Here is a 25,389-nt window from a genome sequence, read left to right as displayed (position 1 = left end):
AGCTGCTGTGCTATGTTTGCTTCCAACTCTCATTACACTTTCTAACCACTGCAAGGTGAAAGATACCAGTGTGTCACTCTGCAGTAGTGCTGTAACTATGGTGTTGTGGTTACATCTTTAAGATTTCCAAGGGACTCTGGGGTGAGAGAAAAATACACTGTGAAACCTCAGAGGTTTTGATTGTGCAGTGTTTCTGCTGAATACCACTCTTAATACTCCTGATCATGACATAAAGAGAATGTCTCTTCATTTACAACCCGGTAGTTGCGTGTTGCAATAGGAGACTTGGATCACACGTCATTTATTTCATTGTTTTGTTAGTTCTGTTAATGAAACCTGCTTAGCGCTCTTTGATCAACCATCCTCCTCAGACAGGCTTGACACAGCCACAGACAGGACAGTCTGATCAGAGCGCAGTCTTCACTAAAGCCTCCTGTCAAGCAGCTCTTATCAGCCAACCTTTCCCATAACTCGCCTAAAGAAAAGGGGGTCTGCCGCACAATTAAAAGAGCAGACAGAGGGCTGACTTTGGAATGGCACAAAGAACACCGCTAATCCCGGTTTCTGGCACACAGAGAACGATGGAGAGCGCTGGGGGAGAGGGCAGATTAAAGCTAGGGCACGTGGGGAACAGCCTCTGATTGAGCTCACCTCCCTGTCAGCCTGCTCTTGTTTTTGTTATCAGTCGACAAGATCTGAGCCTGTCTAAGGCCCCTGTTTTTATTAATATCCCTGAATCTTCTCTGAAGATGAGAAGCAATAATCAGACTCCTGTTTTTGTTGCAAAGCACTTTGGGTGAACTAATATGTGGATTGCTGCTATTTATAGACACTTCAGGGAGAGATTAGGCAATGGCAGTGGTGTTTGAATGGGCGGCGTGAAGAAAATAAGTGAATGGTAGGGTTTTAATTAAAGGAGAAGGTTTGTGAATGGGCGGTGGTGTTTTGGTGCCATTGTTTTGACACAGTTGAAATGGCTTGAAACTGGAAAGCCCACGCCTTGGCTCAAACCCTGCTGGCTACATCATTAATGAGCCAAACAGAGAGACTGTAGACAGGATGGTTTATTATAATAATAATAATACAAATAATAATAATGGCAGAGCTGGTAGTGCTGTACAGTAGGCTCTCACTCCAAAGTGCTGTGTATGGATTTTGGGAAAGAAACAAAAGGACTATTGTCAGGAGGTTTAGCGAGGCCAGAGCTGTGGGTCGACGGCAGACGCTGTAGTATGTGCATGTTCGTCACAACACTATCATTACCTGGAAAATCTACCGGCATCAGCAGATGATAGCACAGGACACATGGTGAAGGTCATAGCATGTTGGCAGGCAGGCTGTGAATGTATTACTGAACACAGAGTGTGACGTAAGCTTTTACAGTTACCTCGCATGCATGATCTGATGCTGGCATTTACATGTAATTATTTATTTCGTCGCTTGTTAGTTCGATGGTTGCCCATTTATTTGCTCTTTTATATAGGTATAAATAATTAATCAGCCTGTCAACCTGCTCTTTCTCTTCATAAGTGCCTCTCTGGCTTCAGCCCGTCACAGAATGAAATGTGCTTATTTTAATTAGGACAGATTTAACACATCAAGGCTTTTTTTTGGGAGGAAACAGCGTTTGGACATTATGGCCTGTTCTCACGTTATCATAGAGAGACTTATTAAAATTAAAATGAGCACTACAGAGACAGCATCGCAAGGCACAAAGGACAGCTATTTTCAACTTAAGCCTGCTCTCCCACACACAGAAGACTGTAGTAACACTGACACAGTCACACACTCCAACCACAACAGTGAGTCAGCGGACTCACAGACCTACAGACAAACACCTCTGTCAGCAAATACACACACACACACACACACACACACACACACAGAACTCCTCGCCGAGGACGCCTGGAGAAGTTTCCATCAGCCTGGGTCACTTTCCGTCTGTCCTCCTGTTCGTTTGTCATTTGTGTCATGTCTGTTCTCGGGCTTTATCGTCACAGAAATTATGCTGTTTAGGAGGAAGGAGGAGAGATTTGATGACTAATCTGCTATTTGTAGTTCAGCAAAACTAGAGTGAATTTTCTGACGTCCGTGATGTTTTCATTCTCTCCCACTGTCTTTTTTGACACACTGACTATCTTATATAACATGATGTCATTCCTTTTGATTTGTGATGTTTATTTTGAGCATCTTAGCAACAAAGCAAGGTGCAAAACTACATGTAATTGCATTATTTTATGTGATTTGTTATCACATGTGGTACATCTCACTCTTTTCTGGGCCCACTTAATCACTGGCAGTGTAGGATGATTTAGTGTGACGGTTGGTTTGAATTATTTATTTATTTTTTTTAGGGTTGCAACTAACGATGCCAGAAAATACACTAAGACACTAAGATGTCAGAAAATAGTGAAAACCGGCCTAGTCAGGTATCTAACATAGAAAACTAAGAAAGCCAGCAAATATTCCCACATGAGAAGTTGCAACTAGTGATTACTAGCTGATTGATTTTCTGCTTATCAACTATTCAATTAATCAACTAATTGATTAGCTCTTATTTTCTGCTTACAGTAAATATCAAGTCTGCGTATCATCCTAGGCAAGTTCTCAGTTAATTCATCACCAATGTTAATTGTCATTGATTGTTATTAACAAACAGTTGCTGTTCAATTCGAGCATTCTTTGCCCCCTTTTCTGAATTGCTATTATTTAGAGAAAGGACACTGCCAGACTTCTCAGACCACGCTCATCAATCTGAATGTTAATATGATCTAGGAGCAGCATTTAAAACACTGCTGATGCACTCTGACCAGCCGTTGAGGTGAAGTAAAGAGGCAGAGGAGCAAGAGCAGGATGGATGTAGACGGTTACAGTATCATGTTCTGAGCTGGTAGGAAACCAGATCTGCATCTTGGCAGGGTTGAGCGATCCTGGGCCAGAGCAGTGGGCTCAGGTGTGCCTGCCTCCCCCAGTCTGGGCACTAGGCAGGTGGAGATGGGCAGCTCACATTGGCCTGAAACCCAAGAGAAGCACAAGGGCTCAGGTGTCAGCTAAAGGTTAGCGCTGCGTCCGTTAGGGTGACGTAGAACAAAGGACAGTCTCCTGGATGGGGTGTCTGGTTACCATGTGGCCAAGACGACATGACTATAAGTGATAAGATTAGAAGCAAAGAAAAAGGTCTCGCAATGGAATGTAGAGGCCCACTATTTAGTCACCAAGGAAGACAACACGATGATTGACCTTTTGTTATTAAAATTACCAAATGAGTGTTGTTTTTGTGTCAGAATTTCCAATCGAATTTCCAGTCTGACACAAACGCTTCTAGAAAGACTTCCAAAAATAGTAACACCAAAACCCATTACCGTAAGAGAATAGGGCTTCAGAGCATTGTAGTCTATATATATACAGCACACAGCAAGCTAAAGATGAACTCCAGCGGTGTTTACTTTTCTGAGGACATATAATAGTGTTGAAACTATACGTGGATTGACAAAAGCTTGATCGACTACAATTTTGTTAATTGATTAAATGTCAAAGTCATTTATAAGGCAGAAATGTCAAACATTTGCTGGCTCCACACTCTTGAATGTGAGGGTTTGCAGATTTTTCTCAGTTTTATCTTTCTTTGCTCCTGTAATGCTTAATCATCACTAGGGCCGTGAGCTGCATCACCACCAAAGTGATGCACTGATGCCACCAGAGAGATGGGGAAAGAGGGAGAAATAGAAAATGCAAGAGAGAGCAGTAGGAAGAGCTCATCTGTCCATATGCTGTGGTGGCGTAAGGTAGGAGCTGTTGGTGCAGCATCTCTTAGTCGCCTTATGTAATGTTGTGTTTCTCTTTGGATTACCGTCGCCTCTAAAGTGTGTGGGTCTGCAAAGGAGACTGTGTGGACACACTTGCATGATAAAAGTGTGTGATGTAAGAAAACTGTGTGCATGTGTGTGTGTGTGTGTGTTCAAGCGAGCCTAAGTGCCGCTGACGAGGAAAAGCTCCTGCCTCAATAAAAACCATAACGACCAGATTGGTGGTAATAGGATTAATGTGTCCCCGCATGCCGTAAACTGATTTCAATCTCCCTGCAATGGACAGACTGTCCCCAAGGGAACGACAGTGTAGCGCCGCAGCGTCGGCCCCTGTCGATACCGCTCCCTGCTCGAGGTATTGATCCCGCTGTAATAACACTTGCCCCATTCACATGCTTCCCCAGTGCTTCTGCAGCCATCACAATGCAGACAAAGCTATTATTCATGAGTTGTTTTTGTTGTTTTGTAATGCGGAGGATGTGCTGTTATGCTAATATTAATGGCTGCTTTGACAGGAGCCGTGTTTTCCTGTGTGTCGTGAATATTGGGTCAGTGCACACACACACACAACCCCTGGTTTATCCCCTGATATCAAGTCTGTTTTTCCTGTGACCACATATTACATCATTACATGTAGTCAGCAAGCTAACTGACGATTACAGTCTCCCCTAGGGCCAAACCATTGACCACTAACTAACACACTAAGTGTACAGCCAACAGTGCAGTTGACATCCCTGGGAAGACTATGTATGTATGTCAAAGGCATCTTTGGAAAAGATAAAGTAAGGTAAAGGATGATATTTAAAGGACAATCCTCTGTAATGATCTTATTGTTAACAAATTCCTTGAAAAGACCAAAAACAACAATGGATCGGTCTGTGTAGCCAAAGAAGAGCTCCAGTGTTATCCAAAAACTGTTGAAAACACATCAATGAGCCACACTGGGTGACATGTTCCTTCATTATAATGAAGACAGGCACTTGTTTATTTTCAGTCAGTCCCACACACACCATCTTGCTGCAGTAAATTCTCACCAGAGCACCAAATGTTTATTAATCCGCAGCTGAAGATAGTCCCCCCAAAAATGTAGTATTTACTCCTGTTTGACTAACATTTGCTAACAATCACAGAGCCCAGGTTTTAGGAAAGTACTGAGTTGTTGTGTTTTTTAATGGAAACACATATTTGTAGCTTGTTTTTAAAGATTTATATTTTTATTAAGAGTGGCACAGACAGGGTAGGACAGTTGGACAGTACTGTAGTAAGAGACGGACTAACATTTTGTTAGTTTTGGTCTTTTAATGCAATTTGCTGACAAAGGACACTCGTGTTTTCCCAAATCCTTTCAAGATGAAGGTGTTTTAAAGCAATACACAATTAGGCACTCGGTAACAATAACTCAGTTGGATGTGGGTCTGTGCTGTAGAACAAGGCTGAAAACATGACAAACGTAATGGAAACATCTTCATATTTTGAGTGTGTTTTTTCGCTTTAGACAGTGTCCGTAGTGGAGTTTGGCTCTGCCCTGTTTTAAACATCATATTTTCATCTCACAAACGATAGTTGTAGCTGCACACAGATATAACTGCAATGGAAAGTTGGCTCTGTTTTATGGAACAGTCATGGAAAAAAATGTGGAATGTGATAAGCAAAAATGTGCTGGAACAGACAGGCATGCAGGTATGAGATTTTTCATCCAGCTCCGTCTGTTATCTTTACAATCTGCCTCTCCCGTTCGACCTCATTAGAATGGTTCCAGTTTGGCCCCTTCAGGGAGGACGGTAATTAAAAATGATGGTTCACACACTTAAGATATGAATTTTCTTAATTATTCCAACGTGATCTATCTATTTTTAGTAGTTAGCACTGTCCTTGACTCATCCCGAGGCTCCGTGGCCTAGTTTGTTGGTTTTCACCCAAATCCCATTCAAGCACAGGGGTCTGGATTAGACTGTGCTAAACCCACGCACGTGTCGCAGAGAAAGATGAGTGATTTGCCAAAGGGGGAAAAAAAAAACACTGAATAACCCTTCTTTACGTCCCAATTAGGTTCTTGTAATCTTTTCATTTTGATCCGAAATGCAAAATGGTGTAATTCAACATAAAATTGAACTAGTTTATGGATTACAGTCGTGGACTTTGGTATGGGAGAGCCAGTCTTATTTAAATACTGTACCAGCTTAAATGAAAAACCAGATGAAAATAGGACACTCTGACTCAGTGAATTTAAATGCTATAACTGCAGATTTCTACAAAGGAAATACATGGTTGTAAGGACTTAATCAGGGCTGCAATCATTTTCAATATTGATTAATCTGCTGATTTCCTGATAAATTGATTAGTCATTTTGTCTATAAAATGTCAGAAAGAGCACATGTTGACTTCTTTAAATTGAAAGGAAATGTGGAAATTGTGGCTTACAAAATGACTAATATCATGAATCACTTATCAAAATAGTTGCAGATTAATTTGCCGTTGATGTAATAATGGACATATTTTTTTCAGTTCAGCATTTCTCACTTCCTATTATGCAGTAATCTATATTAGATCTCTACATGCTGCTCTATCTCTGTTAAACTGAATCCCAGCAGTGTAATGGTAAGCATTTTTAAATGAAAATTAGGGCGATTTTTGTACTTATCTCTGTGTGTTTAGTGCATGTTTTAGGAAAATGGCCATTCAAAGGGATGATGGGAAGGGGTGATGTGTCGCAGCCAGTGTGACTCCTCGCCAATGTGACTTCTCACCAATGACAGAGAACAAACAGCTGAATATGTGAACCTTATTTAACTTCTTCAAGCGCACGACGAGCTGACAGTGACAACAATGAAAGTCGACAGCATGCAGGAGCTTTTTTTTTTTTTTGAACATCACAGTTTGCTGAGGATACGTTCATAATCTAGTATTTGCGCAGACGTTTCACTGCCATCGTAGTCGGAGTCTGTTTCTGTGCGTGCAAATGGATGTTTATCCATCTTCGTGTTTACCGTGCTAACAGAACAGGATGGACCTGCAGCTCTGTTAATTGTCAGTGATCCCTACACATTGAAGAAACATAATCCTGCCTTTACATAAGGAAAACACTTAAGTCACACTTGTCTGTCACAGGGTTACACCTAATTCCGCCACTTGACCTATTCATTACCTGGAGGGTATGATACATGGACATATATTTTCATTGCTCAGCTTTATTACCCCTCCTGTCCCCAGGTAGCTCTGCACTCTCCTGTCAATCACCGCTGTTTATTGTTGTGCCACCAGACTTCGCCCCAGACGAAACCTCGTTGACATCACCCAATAAACCCGCGCCTCATCCCTAAGCTGACTGATCTTTTGTTCAGATGATTGTGTGTTAGGACCACTAGCTGGCTCTGCGCTGTGCTGCTGAATGTGAGTCATGCCCACAGTCATGTCCTGTTGCCACCGTGATGACAGCCTTTCCATTACCGTCAGGAACATAACTGCCTCATTACCCAAGAGGCAATCTGCTGAAGGATGGCCCCGCAGACACCAGTGGAGTGGCTGCGGTTCACTAGCAAACGTTACATCGCTCCACATTGGATTTTTTTTTTTTATTGTGCTTTCAGTCTCTTTGTTGGGCCTCTTGTATGTATCTTGTTTTCTTTGTCCACCTGTCCTTCCTGTTTCCCCCCTGGACATACGGGCTTTGCTACGACAGTAACCTAAAGGAATGTTAGCACTCAAAATCTGATTTATTTCACTTCCTTCTATATATATATGTATATAAACATTATAGAAAGGATTCATACTACATAATAAAAAAACTGGGTGAAAATTTGACATTGAAAATACAATTTAAAGCGCAAAACTGAAAAACAAACTATCAAGAGGACTTTGTTTACTGTAAACTGGGGATCAGTTTTGGTTTTTTCACATATGCTCCTTAAAAAGAAACAGAAGAAAATCTGTAAAGTCTGAAAATGTTAACCTAAATTGTAGCATATTTCCATACAACATGACCTTATTTCCTTCTGTATTACTTTTTAAACTTTTCCTTCATGCTTTTACCATCTTCCCGGATTGCTCGGTGAGTCGTGTTACAGCAGAGCTGAAGGTAAAGAGACATTCTGGGACAGGAAAGGAAGGGAATTCAACCTGTTGAAGTACACTCTGTCTGTTACGTAAAGGTGACATGGAGAAACATGTGGTCAACAATGACAGCACTTGCTGTTTCAATCAAGGCATGTCATTGGCTATTTGAGAACTGTGACTTAACACCTCCTCCTTCACACAAACACACATCATCTAGATTTCTAGATTAACAAAACCTGTGAGTAAAACACAGACTTTTACTTCATGTGAGAGGGAAACATGACAGCGATGTTAGGAGAAACACATTAGCTTTCCAAATTTTTGTTATTTCCTTATTTGTTCTTCGAGGAAATCTGTTTTCTGTAACCTAGCCAGTAAGATAACTCTTCGCTTCTTCAATAGATGTTGTCATCTGCCTCATTGAGAATGAAAAACAAGAACACGCTGTTCTCACCCTGCGCTCACCTGTTGTCTTACAGCTCTCACTCACTGCAAATACAGTAGCAGGTGCTGCATCAAGCTGCGTACACGTGTGTTTTGTGCGGTTAAAACCAGCCCATCTGTGCCGGCAGACGAACAGTCGTCTTTTAGTTGTGCTTAGATACTAATGGTACCACTTGTCACATTATTTTACCATGCCAACACGCCCTCTTTGCATGCATGTGTGTGTGTGTGTGTACTGTACGCGTGTGGGTACCTACAGAAATAACAGCTAACTAATTGTGGAAACACAGCGAAGAATCCTGAACACATTGTCTACATCACACACATGCTTACTCACTTGCTAAGTCTCTCTTTCTCTCTCACACACACACACACACACACACACAGGCGCATATAGAGAACAAAGGGAATGGGTCACTGCAGGGAACATTGCGATGGCAGATGAGTAGGCCACTTTTCAGCCGTGCGTAACTCAACACCCCTCTCCTCTTCCTCGTTCCCCCTCCTCTTCCTCCTCTCATTCCCTCAGGATGTCCGCTCATAGAGACCACATAAATTAGTGATCAGCACGCTCACTTATTATACACCAATCCGCCGTGGGTGTATCATAGTCCGCGTGCAGGGTTAAAAACAAACAGCGCATGCTATTATGGAACATGATCTTGGAGCTTTCCCACATTTCTCTTCATGCCAAAACATCAATTTAGGTTAAGGAAGTACCCGCTGTGTGTATGTGTATGTGTGTGTGTATGTTTGTGTGTGTGTGTTTATGTGAAAGACTACCTTATCAGTTATCACACATGGAGTTTCATGACATGTGAGTCATAGTGGCTGGCTAAGGCTCATGGAAAATTCACGGTTTGAATAAGGGCTTAAGTGGGCTGTGCAGACAGGGCAAACAAGTGCCTTGTTGTTGTTCTCAAGCTAATTACAATCAAACCCAAATCAAGAGAGTTTGCAAACAAACAATAGCTGATTACTGTAAAATGCGGTCAAATTAAATGTAGTAGTTTGACAGTAATGGTGTTACATAACCCTCTGATGTCTGCTAGAACACATCATTTTATTTCAGAAATTATTAAGAAATATGCACAGACAGTTTTGGCAGTTTCATACTCTGCTTCCACATAGAAGCTGCATTTCTTAGCTTTCCAAAATTTCTTAAAAGGCAGCTGTTTCCCGTGAAAAAATTCTGATGTATGCAGCTCTACTATACGCTACCTGCCGGCACCAAACGGCAGACACCAGTTACCAACTAGCCAGTGAACGTAGTGAGTATTAAGCAGCTTCCCAGCCAGAAATTTCTCTCAGGGCTAAAAGCAGAGTGAGTATTGGACTAGCATTCATCGGGTGGGATCTGTTGGATGTGTACAAACTGTTTGCTAACATGTTCACCATATCGACTTTATAAGGTGATAAGATGTTGATGCCGTGCTTACAGCTTGTTGTGATGCCTCCCAGTTGCCAAAAAATCCACATTTAAACAGCAACACTGTTTTAGAAAGAACAAAAATAAGAAAATATGCCTTGTTGGGTCACATAAAAACTAGCTTTGCCCATGTGAAAGCCATTTATAAACAATTTTGCTGCAGGATGTGTCCTGGTTTCATGGGCATGAAACACTAGGAAACCTGATAAAAACAAACCCATAAAAAAAAAGACTGTAATTAAAGGGCTCCTCCGTGATTTTCTATTTTATTTCCATTAATTTTGGAACTTACAAGAGACAGATGTTAAAAAGAATGATCAAAATCTATGTTAAAACCTATTAGGCTGAGATATTCAGATTTTTATTCCCTATAAGGAGGAGTGAACCCTCGATTCACTATTTTGATACATTGCTTCTTCTGCTGTTTATACACAATTAAAGGAAGGAAGGTATTTGGTTATCTACTATTATGCAGTTGGTTCTGTAGTCTGTGGCTTGAGAGAATCAATTTTAAATGAGCACACTTAACACTTGGCTGCCCTCATCGTGGTGACTCACCCTCTTCCCTCTCCTCTGGCTTTTTTGGGACTGTTGCGTTCTAATTGCTAAGTTAGTTGGTAATTCTCCCCAAACGCAGAAAGATATTCACACATTCCTGAGTCGACCTCTTTTTCCTTGCCTCTCCTTTTAGAATGCACCTTGTATGGCGAACTAGAAACCTGACTAAAAATGGTATCACTGAGCCTGGATGTGAAGTCAGCTCTCAAGTTTAGCCAGCAACCCCCGAAGCGTTTAGCAAGAGAAGACCAGATGCACGCACACGGGGGAGAAGAAGGGGAAGTAAAACAAGAAGGGAATGGGAGGATTATGAGTAAAACTGTTAATCTGCTTATTTTAAAAAATGCAAATTATCCTAGCACAGTGTACACCACACTGCAGCATAACTGTGGTTCACAGCTTGCTGAATCATTAACAGCTCTGCATGTGTCAGACGGAGTGATGGTGTGATTTCTCCGCAGAGATGCAGAGAACAAGCTGTATTTTAGAGCATATTCACTGTCTCATAATAACAACTGGGGGATTCATCAAGGCCTGCAGAATTGAGATAGTTAGATTCATTATTATAAAATGTCTAGTGTTATCTGTGTGGATTTTATTTCTTTGTCAATTGTGAAATAATTTGTAATTTTTAGGTGTTAAAAAGTGCAGATGATGCTCAGTATAATAATATACATCTAGATTCTAACATATTGACTTTTTATACATTTAGTGCTCGCTGCGCAGTAGTACTTATCTTTTCATGTCCTGAAATTACATAAAGGGAAGCAGAGTGAAATGATTAGTCATTTAATCCAGGAATATGTCCAGAAAAATCAAACTATTTTGATAATCTATTCATCTTTAAAGTCATATTCTAAGCAAAAACACCATAAATAGTTGATTATTCCTGCTACTCGAATGTGATGATTTTCTGCTTTTTATTGTCATTATAGTAAATTGGATATTTTTTGGGGGGAGGGGCTTTGGGAGGTGACTGTTGGTATTTTGTGGATCAAACTATTAATGCTTAATGGAGAATAACTGGCAGATTATTGAGAGATAATGACAATAATTGTTTATTTCAGCCAGCAGCTTCCTTCCATATTCACCTTCACATTACGATAAGATATTTACCTTAGTCCATGTGATAAGCACACCCAAAGCTTTGCAGTGCATTTCTTTGTGATGTACGGTATTCAATTCTGTCACAGATGTCAAATGATAAAGATATTTTGAATCTCAACATGTCAAAAAGATAAGACTATGAAGTATATGTGCTACGGTTTGCAGGGATTCACCAGGACGCAGGACTAACAGGACACACACTGTAGGCAGAACTACGGTATTCATCTCTGTGTGCTGAGTTTACAGATAGCTGGTGTCTCCCATCAGTAAGCTGTCACTAATGTGCAGAGGCAGATCTCACAGCCAACATGCAGCCTGTGTTCCTTCAGGTAACAGGCACCCCTTCCATCCTGGTGAGAGGTGCTGTGTCAGCTCAACAAGGGAAGCGCTGTGGGAGTATTTCAGTCTTCTGTCTCCCACTGCCTGGAAGTGAAAAGAATATATTTAGACAACTGCCATGCAGTCATACGACCACAGGCTGATGCCATAGTCATACTGATATCGATGCCGCCGCCTGCACACATATGGACTCTCGTAATTGGACGTCGCACATTTGGCCTCAAACGTTTTCTTTTGGTTCAGTGAAGTTCTTAAAAGGGCATGTTGACAGTTCAATCATTGTGCGTCACCTTGTCAATGAGCCCTGCACCCTTGGGAAGGGCCTGCGAAACTCAAAGCAGTCTGAATCAAGTCGTCCCATTCATGACAATCTCCTCTCATCAGAATGGCACATTCAGTCCGCCATCCATCTTGATTCTTGGAAAGAAGACTCTTGTTTCATCGTCACGGATGATGGTCGGCTAGGTGACAAAGAATAGTGCTACTGATTACTCAGAAACCAACTCTCCCAGCGGCCTTTTTCCTTTTTCCTTTAGCCCTCCTACTGAGCTGCTTGATTGAGTTCACAGCTGAGGAGGCCAATTTGGTGCCCATGGAGAGGACTGAGTAAAAAACATAGGGGGTGCAGGAACATATTATATGAGTAAAGACAAAGTGCGGTGAACGAGGAGGAGGGGGAAGTAATCAGAGAAAGGAGAGAATTATATATATAAAAAATAATAACAGGGACATGGAGCGAGAACAGAAGAGTGAGAGACAGGCAGCATCAGAGAAGATTGCAGGATAATGACAGGAAGGTGGAAATCTAATTTCCCAATTAACTCAATAGCAAATGAAATGGGGGCAGCACAGTTAGAGTCACGTCTGCTCCTCAGACAGAGGTGTTGCTGAATAACTCAAACCCTGGAAATGTCTCTTCTCCTCAATAAATAGTGGAAAATAATGCTTAGATGGCATAGTTTGTGTCGGACGTTTACACAAATTATTCTTTGAGAACAATTAATACAATTTCACAATTACTGTACATAATAAATAAACAAATAGAAGATGGCGTTGACTGAGCTGCTCCAGGGGACATTTTATAGGAAGGTAACCACTCCTCTGTGTAGCCACTGCTGAAACAATTAGTTGGTTAAATGATTAGATGATAAACAGACAATTAATCAATAACAATGAATAGTTTAGATAAGTTATCAAGGAAAAAAAGCCAATTTTGCTGGTTCCAGCTTTTTAAATGTGGGGATTTGCTGCTTTTTTCTATTGTATATCATTGTGAATAAACATCTTGGGGGCGAGACATTAGAAGATGTCACCTTTGTGCTTTGTAGATATATATCTAGAATGTCAACGCACACGTCAAGAAAGTGCTGAACAACAACGTGAAATGCACCTCATCACATTTGCACACATTGTATTTATATATGTATATACTGTATATGTTTTTTTTTTTTTTCCCTCTACAGGAGAGGTTCGAGGCATTGTTTAGGATCTACGATGAACAGACGACTTTCCAGATGTTCAAAAGCTTCCGGAGAATCCGGATCAACTTCAGCACCCCAGAAGCTGCTGCCCGCGCTCGCATCGAGCTGCATGAGTCCGAGTTCAACGGAAAGAAGCTCAAGCTCTACTTTGCCCAAGTAAGTGTCAGTTAAGGTTCTTTCATATGGACTATGTAAGGAGGAACATTGTTTATTTACATGGAAAGTTATGCTATAGTGCGCTATACAGTCTAACGTACACTCACACACAAATACACTTGCAGAACAGTAACAGAAAACTCTTTTATAGTGATGCTTTCTACGCCACACCTGACCGCCTCCTCAACCCACCAACCCTCCTGTCAAAACCCATCAGTCATGTGATTGAACTCATGAAAACAGTAGCTGTGTGTTTATGTGTGTGTGTGTACGTTGCCTGCGGGGAAGAAAGGAACAGAAAAAGTAAAGTCTTTCCAGTGCAAACGCTGATAAATAAGAAGAGTTTATATCTTCAGCACCGTGATGCATTTATTATGAAAATATGTACAGTACCAGTCAAAAGTTTGGACACACTTTCCCATTCTCTTGAATGAAAAAGTGTGTCCTAACTTTGACTGGTACTGTATATTATTTCACTTCCACAAGAATAAGAGAGTGAGTGTGGATTTTGTCATTTGGGGATGAAAAGGAGTCCAGTAATTTCAATTAAAAGTTTGATTGAAGTTTGACTTCCAGTTGTTTACATATTAAAAATGTGTAGGAGGTCCTAACTACCCACTGAAATGTAGTCATCAAAATGATGTCATAACAAATGGTATATATAACCGAGATTAAAGAAAAATATAGCCATTTTTATATTAGCCTAAATGTCATTTGGCCTGCAAATCATAAAATTCAGCTCCTTGGGAGATCATGAGTCAAATTCTAATTGATGCTTTTATCACAAATATAACACCAGTCATGACCCCTGCTGTACCTCTCAGTACTTTGATATAAGAGGATTAAGGATTTTACAGCTCAGACAGATGCCACATGTAGGTATTGTAATTGTGGCAATTGGCAGCTATCAAAATGCCAAAATCCCCTCATGGGACAGAGCATGCAATTTGAGACTAAAAGACTGAAGCTGTGACTGCAAAACTAATGTGCTTAAGAATCCGAATCACATGTAATAAAGTGAAAGAGAAACTTTGGCAAGTATATCAGCATGAATAATTCTCTGAGAGGAATCAAACAGTCTCACCCTCTTTCTATCTCTTTCATCTCTTCTTTAAAGTGCTACAATAATAATAATACATTTTATTTATAGAGCACTTTTCAGGGTACTCAAAGACACTTTTACAGTTAAAATAATCATAGAAAAACGACTAAAAGCATATATCATACACTAAAAACATATAGTATAGAAAACACACTAAAAACATTTAACACACATTAATAACAAATTAAAAGCAGATCTGAAAAGGTGAGTTTTGATTGGTGATTTAAACATCACAGATCAGTGCAAGGGAAGGGGGCAGCTATGTTGCCCCAGGTCCGGTGCTTGGTCCTGAGTGATGGAGACAGGAGGTTATCATTTTGTCATCTTCCCTCCGACAGGTCCAGAACGGCGACGAGAACATCGACAAGTCATACCTGGCCCCTCCTCAGCCCGTCAAACAGTTTCTGATTTCACCGCCTGCCTCACCACCCGTGGGCTGGAGCCAGAGCGAAGATGCTACACCTGTCATCAACTACGACTTGCTGTGTGCAGTAGCCAAGCTTGGACCTGGTCAGTACTCAATTACAGGTTCAACAAGCTTGTACATTACACTCATACATGCACACAATGAGCACACTGTGGAAACAGTGTATAATGAAGATATAAAAAAATCTAATTATAAAGTCTCTATTTGAGCCGTTCGTCCTCATACAAACAGGAAGTCATTTCACGCTCCTCAGTGGGATGTTATTGAAAAGGTTATGTGTCTAGGAAGCAATTAGGACAAAGGAATTGGGGTGGACATTGTTGAATCACCACTGTTTTATTCTTGACTTTTCCTGCAGGCTTTTGTCTGTGAGGCAGGAACAGATCTAATTTGCTTGATCACAGATGCATTGTTATATAAGACTGCTATGATGTACCTTTTTATAATGTCATTATGAATTGACTGACATTTTAAAATCTTTCTGTGTGAAATGGTTGCCTACATTGAATTTCCTGCTGCAGTGACACTGTGCCTGTGGGCATGGTCAGGCAGCAAAAAAAGAAGAAAAATCATCCTAAATCATCCTGGCCACTATCTGTCAATATCAAGGGTGCTCAAATATCCACACACGTTTTAAAATAATATTGCTATAATTTTAGCTCCATATATAACCTCTACTTGCTGCATCCCGACATCTCTAAGGAAATACGCATCAATGCCAATATGTGTCTGGGGTTTTTTTTTTTTTTTTTTTTATGAATTCGCAAAATGTAAATGGCCTGTTTGCTAAACCCCGCCCTGAAAGGCAATTGTACAATCGTATCTAAGCAACTGTAACTAGGCACGGCAAGCCTGTCAATCTTTCGATTTCTGAAAATGCTGAAGCTTATGTCAATGTGGTCGGAGCAATCCTCCAAATTTAGAGAGTCTTTTTGTTTTGGCCTTTCCAAAACCAAAAACCACAAAAGAAAAGGTGTAAGGAATGGATTAAACTGTGTGCTTGTGTTACATGTCAGGGACACTGATTTCAAGCCTAGCACAACGTCATGTACGTAGCCATCAAAGGGAATATTTAATACCCCTTTTACAAAATTGTCATTTTAAAATATGTCTGAAACATGAAAAAGTCAGCTGGAGATGCATTTTCAACCAACTCATGGAGCTAATGTTAGCATAATTAGAGCTAGCTATTCTATAAAGCTGTATAGCTGATGATATCTGCCAGTGACAGTTGTCATTTTAGCTGACAAAATTGCCAGTTGTGGGCTAGAAATGAGAAGTCTGCTTTTGTCTACCTCTGTCTGAAATCAAGGAACTGTTAGGAACTTACTTAGAATTTCGCAGAGTAATCAACAGTAACGAAGGATCCTAGTGATAACTTTTATATGTATTCATAACTGTATTACTAATTCACCTCCTGATCTCATCTAATTGTAACTGTAATAATGTATGGTTGATCCTACTTATTTGTTCATCACGTGGAAATTAAGTAAAACCAGCAGCTTGGCTAAGCTGTACTTAGGCTACTTACATGGTATTTGCATTAATCCAGCCTGTCCCAGTGAACGCTGATAAACCTCCATACGTTCGCTGTCTTAACAAGCATTTAGCAACTGTTGGCAGTTACTAAACATCAGTTACGTGACATCACACAAGAAGGCACTTGACTACTTGCAAATACTGCACGTGTGGGTTTTGGGACAGACTCTCAATTCCTATGAAGAAGGCAATGAAATAGTAAATTCAAATAAACACAACACCATAAACTGATATAATCATTAATATAGTTCAATCAGAGGAGATAAGTGAATGAAGTAAAGATAATTGTCTATTGTACAGATGATATTGATAATCAGTCTTGTCAAAAGTCTTTGGCGATTAGACTCTACGGGGAGATTTATGTAATCGAGGGACATCAGTCCTGAGCAGCAGCAAGATAAATCCCCCCATGGAGTCCAGACACTGGTGGTAGTGATGGCTGATGACTTCCGCTGAGACTGATAAAGGCTGATGAGGTTGATGAACTGATGAATCTGCGAAAGACTGGAGGTGACAGGGATGTGGTGGGCTGCGTATAACAGCTGCATGAAAGCACTACGGCAGAGAGAGGGAGACAAACCTATTTAAAAAGACAGCCACACCATGATAAGCCGACAGCGGATGTGTGTCGCCGTGCTATTGGATAGATGTGACCAGCTGATGTGAACAGGTGATAGCTCAGTCGACAGCAAAGGAAATTATGAGTGCGTGAGAGATGCAACGATGCATGAGGGTATGAGAAATAAAACTACAGGCTTACACATGCGAAGAGAGTCTTCCTGACTGAACTTTTAGCCATAGCTCCATTTCAGTTTCACTATACCAAAAATAGTCCTTTTTTCAGTTCCCATCCTATCACAATTTCAGCAAGTACATGAAACGTGTAGGCAGCTCAGCACAGCACAGTTAGATTCAGAGGGGTTTTAAAATCTTTCTCAGCAGCCTCCTTCCTCCCCTGGCAGCTTTTCAGCTCAGAAATAATGTCGCCACTGTCTGCCTTGTCGACAAGATTTCAGATTGCAGCAACCTTTTTATAAAATGTCATCTAACACACACATGAAAAGGTGCGCCGTGTCCACAACGTCTTTCCATGTTTGTGTACTGTATGTGCATGTGAATGTGGGTATGCTCATGCTGATGAAGTGGAAAACATAACTTCTGTATTTATTTGTACTGTTTTATCTTTTTTTAGAATCAACAAAAACATGATTACACTTTCCACATACTCACAAACACACACACACACACACACACACGTTGTCCAGCCCTAAGGACCACTTTTGACACATTCTACTGTTACCATAGCAACACGAGGCATCAGGAAACGGCTCTGTCCTTTGCCTCACATCCTGGCATCTAAAATCAGATTAGCGCTCGGCTGCAGCACGGCGCGCTGACTCCCTCTGTCAACTCCCTGCGGTAACAGCAGGACTCTTATTCTCTGTCCATCTTTCTGTTTGGCACCACAGTGAAAAGCTACCAGACCAATTTCGTCCTGTCTGCCAGCTGTCTGATCTCATCTCCATGGAAACTGTGATACAATCTAGCGAGTTTACGTATGTTTTCAATCTGAGTCAGCTGAGTTTGGCATCTGGACAAATGGCAGGACTATTCCAAGGAAAGTCTTTTGTTTTCGCTTTGTCCTTCCTTCCACCTCAGTGCTGAACTGATCTCAAACAAGTCAACAGTAGATTGTTTTGTGCTGTAAAAATACCCTTAACATATAATACATTGCAATAGTAAATAATAAATCGTGTAGTCATATTATTTGACGTTCAGATCCTTTACTTCTGTAAAACTAGCAATACCACAGTGTAAAAATACTCCACTACTAGAAATGTCCTGCCTTGAAATTTTGTACTTAAACTACAGAAGTATTACCAGAAAATGATCACATCATTTATTTAAATTACATTATTATTATGTATATTATTCAGAATGATTATTATTACTAAAGCCTTATCTTGTAAGCAGCATTTAAATGTTGGAACTGGTTGAAGTGGAGCTAATATTAACTATTTTATATGTTGGATGTATAATAAATCATATTTTATGAGCATATCATAGGTTTTGTATGTAAAATCTTTATCTGCACAGTATGTAGTGAGTGTAACTGTCAAATATGGAGTAAAAATACATTTGTTATCGTCAAAAAATCTCATGTAAAATTCAAAACTAACAGTGTGTTGTACTGTAATACTTTTCCAACTTCCCTACCCTGTCTGATGCATTTAGCCCTGAGCCCATTTGCACCTGTTGAGGAGATAAAGATTTTTAAAACGGGTCGTATACACATAGTTAAAAAATGTTTTCATAGGCAAAGTAAGATCCTTGAAACAGCTGGGCACTGTAGAGTTTAGTAGACGTCACTCAAACAGCAGTCAATTTTGCATTTGCTGGGGGCAGTTTCTCAGCTGCTAGTGAGTATTTAATATCATTTAATTAAGAATCAAGACAGTGTATGTGGGATCAACTGAAAATAAACTAGTGCCAGTGGAATTTTTTTTTCATTTATCTATCTATCTATATCAAGATTTTCTACATTAGGGATACTTAGTTTGATTTGACTCACAGTCATTTTCACAGCAGATGTTTTGACAAGTCTTCCTTTGTCTTTCGTAACACCTGTACTTTTCCTGTTATGACTTGTCAAAATGTCTGCTGTCAAACAGGCCTATTGTCGTTTTTCATTGTTTTATGAAGGTTTTGTTGGCAATAATGAAAAATATAGATTGTCCCCAGTGTTAAGCTTGAAGTACATTACTTGGATACATTAAATATGTTAAATAATTTCTTTCAAATAGGGATATTAAGTGTGAAAAATGTCTTTTAATACTGTGACTCCTTTTTTTTCCTCCCCTCTCCCCCCAGGTGAAAAGTACGAGCTCCACGCAGGCACAGAGTCCACCCCCAGCGTGGTCGTCCACGTGTGTGAGAGCGAGACAGAAGAGGACGAGGCGGCGCGGCCAAAGCAGCAGATCGTCCAGACCAGACGTCCCGACGGACCCCCCAAAGTCTTCAACTAGAGAGGCCTCCCACCCCCACACCCCTACCCCCCGACACCGGCGCGGCCCCTGACCGCCCTTTAACCCGCAACACACCTGCCCTCTCTCTCTTGTCTCTGCACTCACAGAGAGCGTCGATGCCCCTCATTTCAGTTCAACTACAAGCAAAAACAAACCAACAAACATTGCTCGAGACGGTGTTTGTGGGGAGCGTGGCGATGGAATGAGGCGGCCTGAAGGGGATGGATGAGAATCACACACACACTCATCACATTCTGCGGACAGCGTAGGGAGCGGCGGGCAACGCTTGCCTCCACCCCACCAACCCCACTTGTTTTTCCAGCAAGAGGGGTCAAAATACCTGTCCCAACGCAGGCACCTGTCACTTATCACACACACACTCAGCTCTCATTGCTAGTCCTGCTCAGTAGCTTGCTAGTCAGTTAGCTTGTTAGCCATACCTCTCCCTCTGTCAATCATGTGTACACTAATCTTTGGTTGAGGACATGCGATACCTCAAAATAGACATTTTCTTCTTTTTTTTCTTTTTTTTTTACAATGAATTATGTTTTCAGGATATATATATATAATTATATATATAAATATGTTTTTTTTCATCCATTTTCATATCTGCTGGTTTGTCGCTTCAGCTTGCATCAAGATTGAGTGTGTGATGTTCCCGCTCTTGTCTGCATGTATATACTGTATTACAAAAAATACGTACAGAAACACAAATACTAACAAGATATATCAAGAAAAAGGAACCTATTTAACATCACACACAGCACGAAGCGCCATATGTGACTAACAAAGTTGTGGTGGTTGACTTTCTTTCTTCTTTTTTTTTTTTGTCTTTTGCTCGTTTTCGCTTTCTGTCTTTTTTTATTTGGAGAGGTGTTGTTTTTTGCTAAACTACTAGATGTGTATTCTTAATATGTATTTGATACCCCAACACTTTTTGCATGCTTAGTTACTTCTGTAGATGAGGAGCTGAGGTGTTTTATTTTATTTTATTTTTTTTTATTGTTGTTTGTGACGACAGGGAAATGGTGTGACGCTTTTGACGCAAGTGCATATCCCCACGCAGAGTTTAAAGTGACGTCTTAGGGAGAGAGAGAAAAAAAAGCGGAATGGTTCGGTCTTCAATTTGATGGCAAATTTGACGCTTTTGTCGGGATTTGATGGATCAGAGACAGTTCATCCCCCCTCATTTTCTTCAAGGGGTTTGGGATGGGTTTTTTTTTTTCTGATTCTAATTGTTGTAATTAACATCTCTAATGTCTTGGTTATGTTGTTTAATCAAACTCACTTTCTATGTGTCAGGTTTTCCTCTGAAACCTACTACTTGCTTGTTTTGCACTGAGTATCTCTTGATATCTCCAAGCAATTTCGGGGCTCTCGACCGTCTCCTGCGCACCAGAGTACTGCGCTGCTTCTCGCTGTACATAGCTGAGCGGTAGATTTGTGGAAATAGTCCTTTTAGATTTTGTAGTTTACCTGAAAGCATTTTGCTGAGAAAAGGGAAAATTAGGTAGTCTCATGAGATATCAACCAAAGCATTCAGTCACCTCATATTATCAACATAAAACGGTTTTTCTTACTCAAAGATGGTATATTGTCAAACTGAGCTGAAAGAAATCATATTTTCCCAACACAACTGCAGTTCTTTATATTGTTTTTTTTTTTTATTTTGTACTAACAGACATAGTTTTTTGCAGTATCTTGTTCAATATAAACCCGAACAAATATACATAAGTAATCATAAGCTCCTTACATTTATGGTTATTTCTCCCCACGGTCCTTTATCAGATCAGTACGTTTCACCTTCCCATTTATTTAATACTTCAGTGCTTTTGAAGCAACATGAACAAATGTTCCTAACAGGGCTTTAGTCAACGGTGAGTCTAAACCTTATTTGTTATTAGGCAGCATGAAATCTAAAAAGACTTTTTTTGCTATATAACAATGTTAGTAAGCAGAAGACAAGTCCGTCTGCATGTGAGCACTTTATCGTCAGTGTTTTGTTTCCTTCACATAAAATAGTCTTTCTCAAGACAAAGTAGGAAGCACATTGCATTTCTTCTGTTTCTTTCTTGTGTTTTTTTTTTTTTCTTCTTCTTCTTCTTTTATCTGAAGCTGAACACCTGGTTAGCCTTTTCACCAGCATATTGCAGTGAGTGAAACACTCCACTTCCTTTTTGCTAGTGTGAACCTTGGGAAATTTTCAGGCCTTTTTGGATCTGTGGGAGTGTGCTACTGTAAAAGGTGTAGACATGCAGTACAGGTTTAAAATGGGGAAGGATGACACAGCAGAACAAAATCTATGTCTTTGTTTTCGTGTTTGTCCACAAGAAACATTCATCTTATCTCCCAGAAAAGTTAAAACAGGTCTTTGAAATGCGCCATGTTGGCAGATGTTGCAGTTGGCAGTTTTATTGGCACTACAGTAGGGCTGTCACAGTTATCTAAGCAGACAGCAGATTGGTGGAACTACTGAGGTGATTTATGATAAAGAGGAAGCAGGAGGAAGACACTCGTGAAGACTTTTTTACTCTCTGTGGTCATGGTGTTTAAAACTGAGTGCATTTTGGTCACAGTTGAAATGAAAATGTATATTTATGTACATATGCCAAGTGTTTTTTTTTTTTGTTTGTTTTTTTTTTTGTTGTTGTTGCTGAGGCCAGTCCCAGTGTGCGGTTTGTTATGGCTTCTCTTGGCAATGTTGTAATTGAGAAAAAAAAAAAAAAACAACAAAAATGTGTAACAATAAGTTCTGAAGATGCTCGATCAAAACCAACTGTCATTGTGTTGTGTTCAACATGGACTCTGTTTGAATGTTTTATTTCTGGGGAACGTCTACTAAAAAGGTCAATAATACCGTTTGTCACTGTTGTACTGTTTTTGTTGAAATATGAATATTGTGTCTTGTATTGTAGGAATCCAGAAAACAAAGTAGCAAAACAAGCAATAATTTACAGTTCTATAATACCGGTTTGTGTATTTTCATGTTCTGTACTTATTTCTCAGAGATGGTCTCTGTCTCTTACAGTATCCGCTTCTCTTTGTGTAGTATAATAGTCATTTGTTTCACATAGAGAAATACATAAAGACTTATTCTTAAAGCCATGTTTAGTGTTGTTTATTTTAAGGGTTACTTTCACTTTTAAAATGAACACACTTGGGATGCAAATACAAATACCTGCGCATTTGAGTTAATGAAAGTTTCATTAATTAAAGTAGGCTGTATAACTATCTACTAGATTTATAACAACATAATGGTCAGATATATTCACAACTCACTTTTAGCCCCAGCTCAAGTTTGAGCCACCTTCACATCACAGATCTAAGCATCTGTTTTTCCGGAAAGACAAATTCCCGACAGTCTTCAGAAACACAAAATGTTGTTCAACAACACCCGAATGTATTTCCCGAATCATCAAAGACTCTTTTGTCCAAATGGATTAAATAGTATTCCATCAGCTGCATAATAAAAAAAAAAGATTTTTAAGCGCTTTAGCAAGTTGTGGCTTTATTTCCTAATCTAAACAGTGACTGAAGTGATATATTTCTTTCCTTGCTTGCTCAGTTTTTACCATGTAAACCAATAAATTTATTTTTATTTATTTTATTTATTTTAATTAAGATATGAATCTTATTGTCCTCAATTTTATACTGTATTTTCATTCAAAACAAAATTTCCAATATATTTCTTGTGTTGTACAAATTGAGCAAGGAGATGTGGCCACCTACAATCTTTTTTGAATTCCAAAATAAAGTCGCAACTTAGAAAATGCAACAAAATACTTTTTTTATTTTGCAGTGGACAGAATATTTTTTTAACCACATGAACAGAAGAGTATTTATGGATGAAAATAACGAAGACTGTGGTAAGTGTTATCAATTTTCTTGTAATCCTTTCATAGCTATGCTAGCGGTGTGGGTGTCTAGTCTAGTCAGTCGGTCCACCACTTTGGTCCAGATGGAAATATCTCAACAACTATTGGATTAGATTGTTATAATATTTGGTACACATATTCATGAAATGTAATCATTTGTCATCAGGTGACCAAATACCTGCAAAACTAAAGACATTCCCATCAGCCTCAGCTGTACTTTGTGTTTAGTGCTAATTAGCAAATGTTGCAATGCAAACATGTTAAACCAAGATGGTGAACATGACAAACATACCTGCTAAACAGCATCATAGTGAGCATTTTATCATGCTGTGGTTAGCATTTAGCTCAAAGAACTACCTGCGAGTACAGCTTTATAGAAAGATTGCCAATGAGATTTATTTTTCAGAAATAGATATTTAGCTCTCAGTCACATGTAATGATAATACATCAGAGACTTAAAATGGAGCCTACTATCATTCACACACACCAACACAATGTACAGTATTCCATCTTGATCATAAACTCATCCCTCCTAAATTCTCCACTTCTTTGCTGTCTTTAATTCAAGAGTTCAGCCTAGCTTCGTGCTAGTAACTCAGTAGGTTTCAATTCCCGTTGGACTGGTATTGATTTGTGTTTCACACAAGGCCATACAGTGAAAAGCCTTTATCGCCACAGTGACATGTATTTAAATCTTTCTCTATAGAATACAGCAGTGGTGCTGTCACTTTCACTTTGCACCTCATATTTTCCCCCAGGGACCTGGTCAGAGTTTCAATGGTAAATACATGACAGCAAGGTCAAGTTAATGATTGTTTTAGTGAGCAACACTAGACGTGAAATTTATAACATGAAAGGCAGGTGAATGTGTGGCAATACAGCCATGACCTACAGTTCAGACAGCACCTTATTGAATTTCACAGCTGCAGTTTCTTCCTGTCAGCCACAAAGAAAAGACCGATGACTGCTTGTGAATTCAGTAACAATAGATTTCTCTCATCCATTTCTTCATGACAAACTGCACTTCATTATTGTGTTAAACAACAAAGCCAAAACAGTGGCACGCTGTCATCCCTGATTTGACAAAAAGATGTTTCGCAAGCACATAGTTTGCTCACAAAGGAGGAAAAGGTCTATCTACATGAAAAAAGATATCTTTGGTTATATAAACCTAAAATATCTTATTGGTTTGTTCGTCCTAACCTTTCCATGCTTCACATTAAGAAGCAGGTGATCCAGGATTGTAAAGGTTGCCTGTGTCATTGCTGATGTACCTAATGGTTAGAGATAAAAAACAGTGGACAGTGGAGAGATTTAGCAACAGCTGTGAGTTGAGGCATACTGTGTCTTCCTCTCCATGACACAAAAAGCCCTCTCTTCACGGCACGGGGAACGGGGAATTCCTCCTCACAATGACCCTTACTGTTGAACGTGACGATGCTTGTGCACCTAAGGAGAACAGATCAGGTTAACTCGTGCCTCAGGTGGGTGTTAATGGAGCCAGTACCTCCAGATTCCTTCAAAGGGACTCTCCAGAATTACACAGCACAGCGTGTTGCACAAGTGATGCATTAGTCATGAGCCGACAAGGATACTGTATATAGTTTTTTGTAAAGTGGCTCCTTAAAAGTAAAGTAAAACATAGTGGTGTAAATGTAATCAACAGATACTGGATAATGGGTTTGCTTTGACTTATATTTAAACATTTACATTGACGTCCCCTAATGCAATAAAGTACAGTGAATGTAAAGGTCAGCTGCTGTAAGACAAGCAGTTTTTAATCTCAAGAATATGCTTTATACTGTCAGGAAATACACCTGTTTAGATCATATAATCAGGTTGTAATTGAGAGAAATGTGATTCTTGGCGAGGTATGTGTATTGTGTATCTAAGAAATTATGACAAGACAAGAATATTAATTTATAGTAGTCACGCTAGATATTTTTGGTTTTAAGTGAAATGTCTCGCCAACTAGCTAGTCTGTGGGTTTTAGTAAAATGTCTCACCTCTGTCTTTTCATCTAGCACCATCATCATCAAAAATGTTG

The 25,389-nt window shown here is 39.8% G+C and overlaps 1 protein-coding gene across 4 annotated transcripts in view; it reads left to right on the top strand.

Annotated features, from left to right (window-relative positions):
* The window catches only part of rcan3 (regulator of calcineurin 3), a 42,442-nt gene extending 19,870 nt beyond the window's left edge, over positions 1 to 22,572 (top strand). For 2 of the 4 annotated variants that reach the window (XM_044374968.1, XM_044374970.1), the window contains exons 2-5: positions 3,655 to 3,785; positions 13,200 to 13,373; positions 14,814 to 14,985; positions 19,313 to 22,572. In XM_044374968.1, coding sequence (XP_044230903.1) covers positions 3,705 to 3,785; positions 13,200 to 13,373; positions 14,814 to 14,985; positions 19,313 to 19,467 — 582 coding nt within the window. In that variant the 5' untranslated portion in view covers positions 3,655 to 3,704 and the 3' untranslated portion in view covers positions 19,468 to 22,572. The remainder of the gene's footprint in view (positions 1 to 3,654; positions 3,786 to 13,199; positions 13,374 to 14,813; positions 14,986 to 19,312) is intronic. The other 2 variants (XM_044374966.1, XM_044374967.1) reach the window with 1 other exon arrangement.
* Positions 22,573 to 25,389: the final 2,817 nt, after the last annotated feature.

The sequence above is a fragment of the Thunnus albacares genome, chromosome 15, assembly GCF_914725855.1.
Source record: "Thunnus albacares chromosome 15, fThuAlb1.1, whole genome shotgun sequence".
In the NCBI taxonomy this organism is placed as follows: domain Eukaryota; kingdom Metazoa; phylum Chordata; class Actinopteri; order Scombriformes; family Scombridae; genus Thunnus; species Thunnus albacares.
This window is presented reverse-complemented; position numbering and strand designations above follow the sequence as displayed.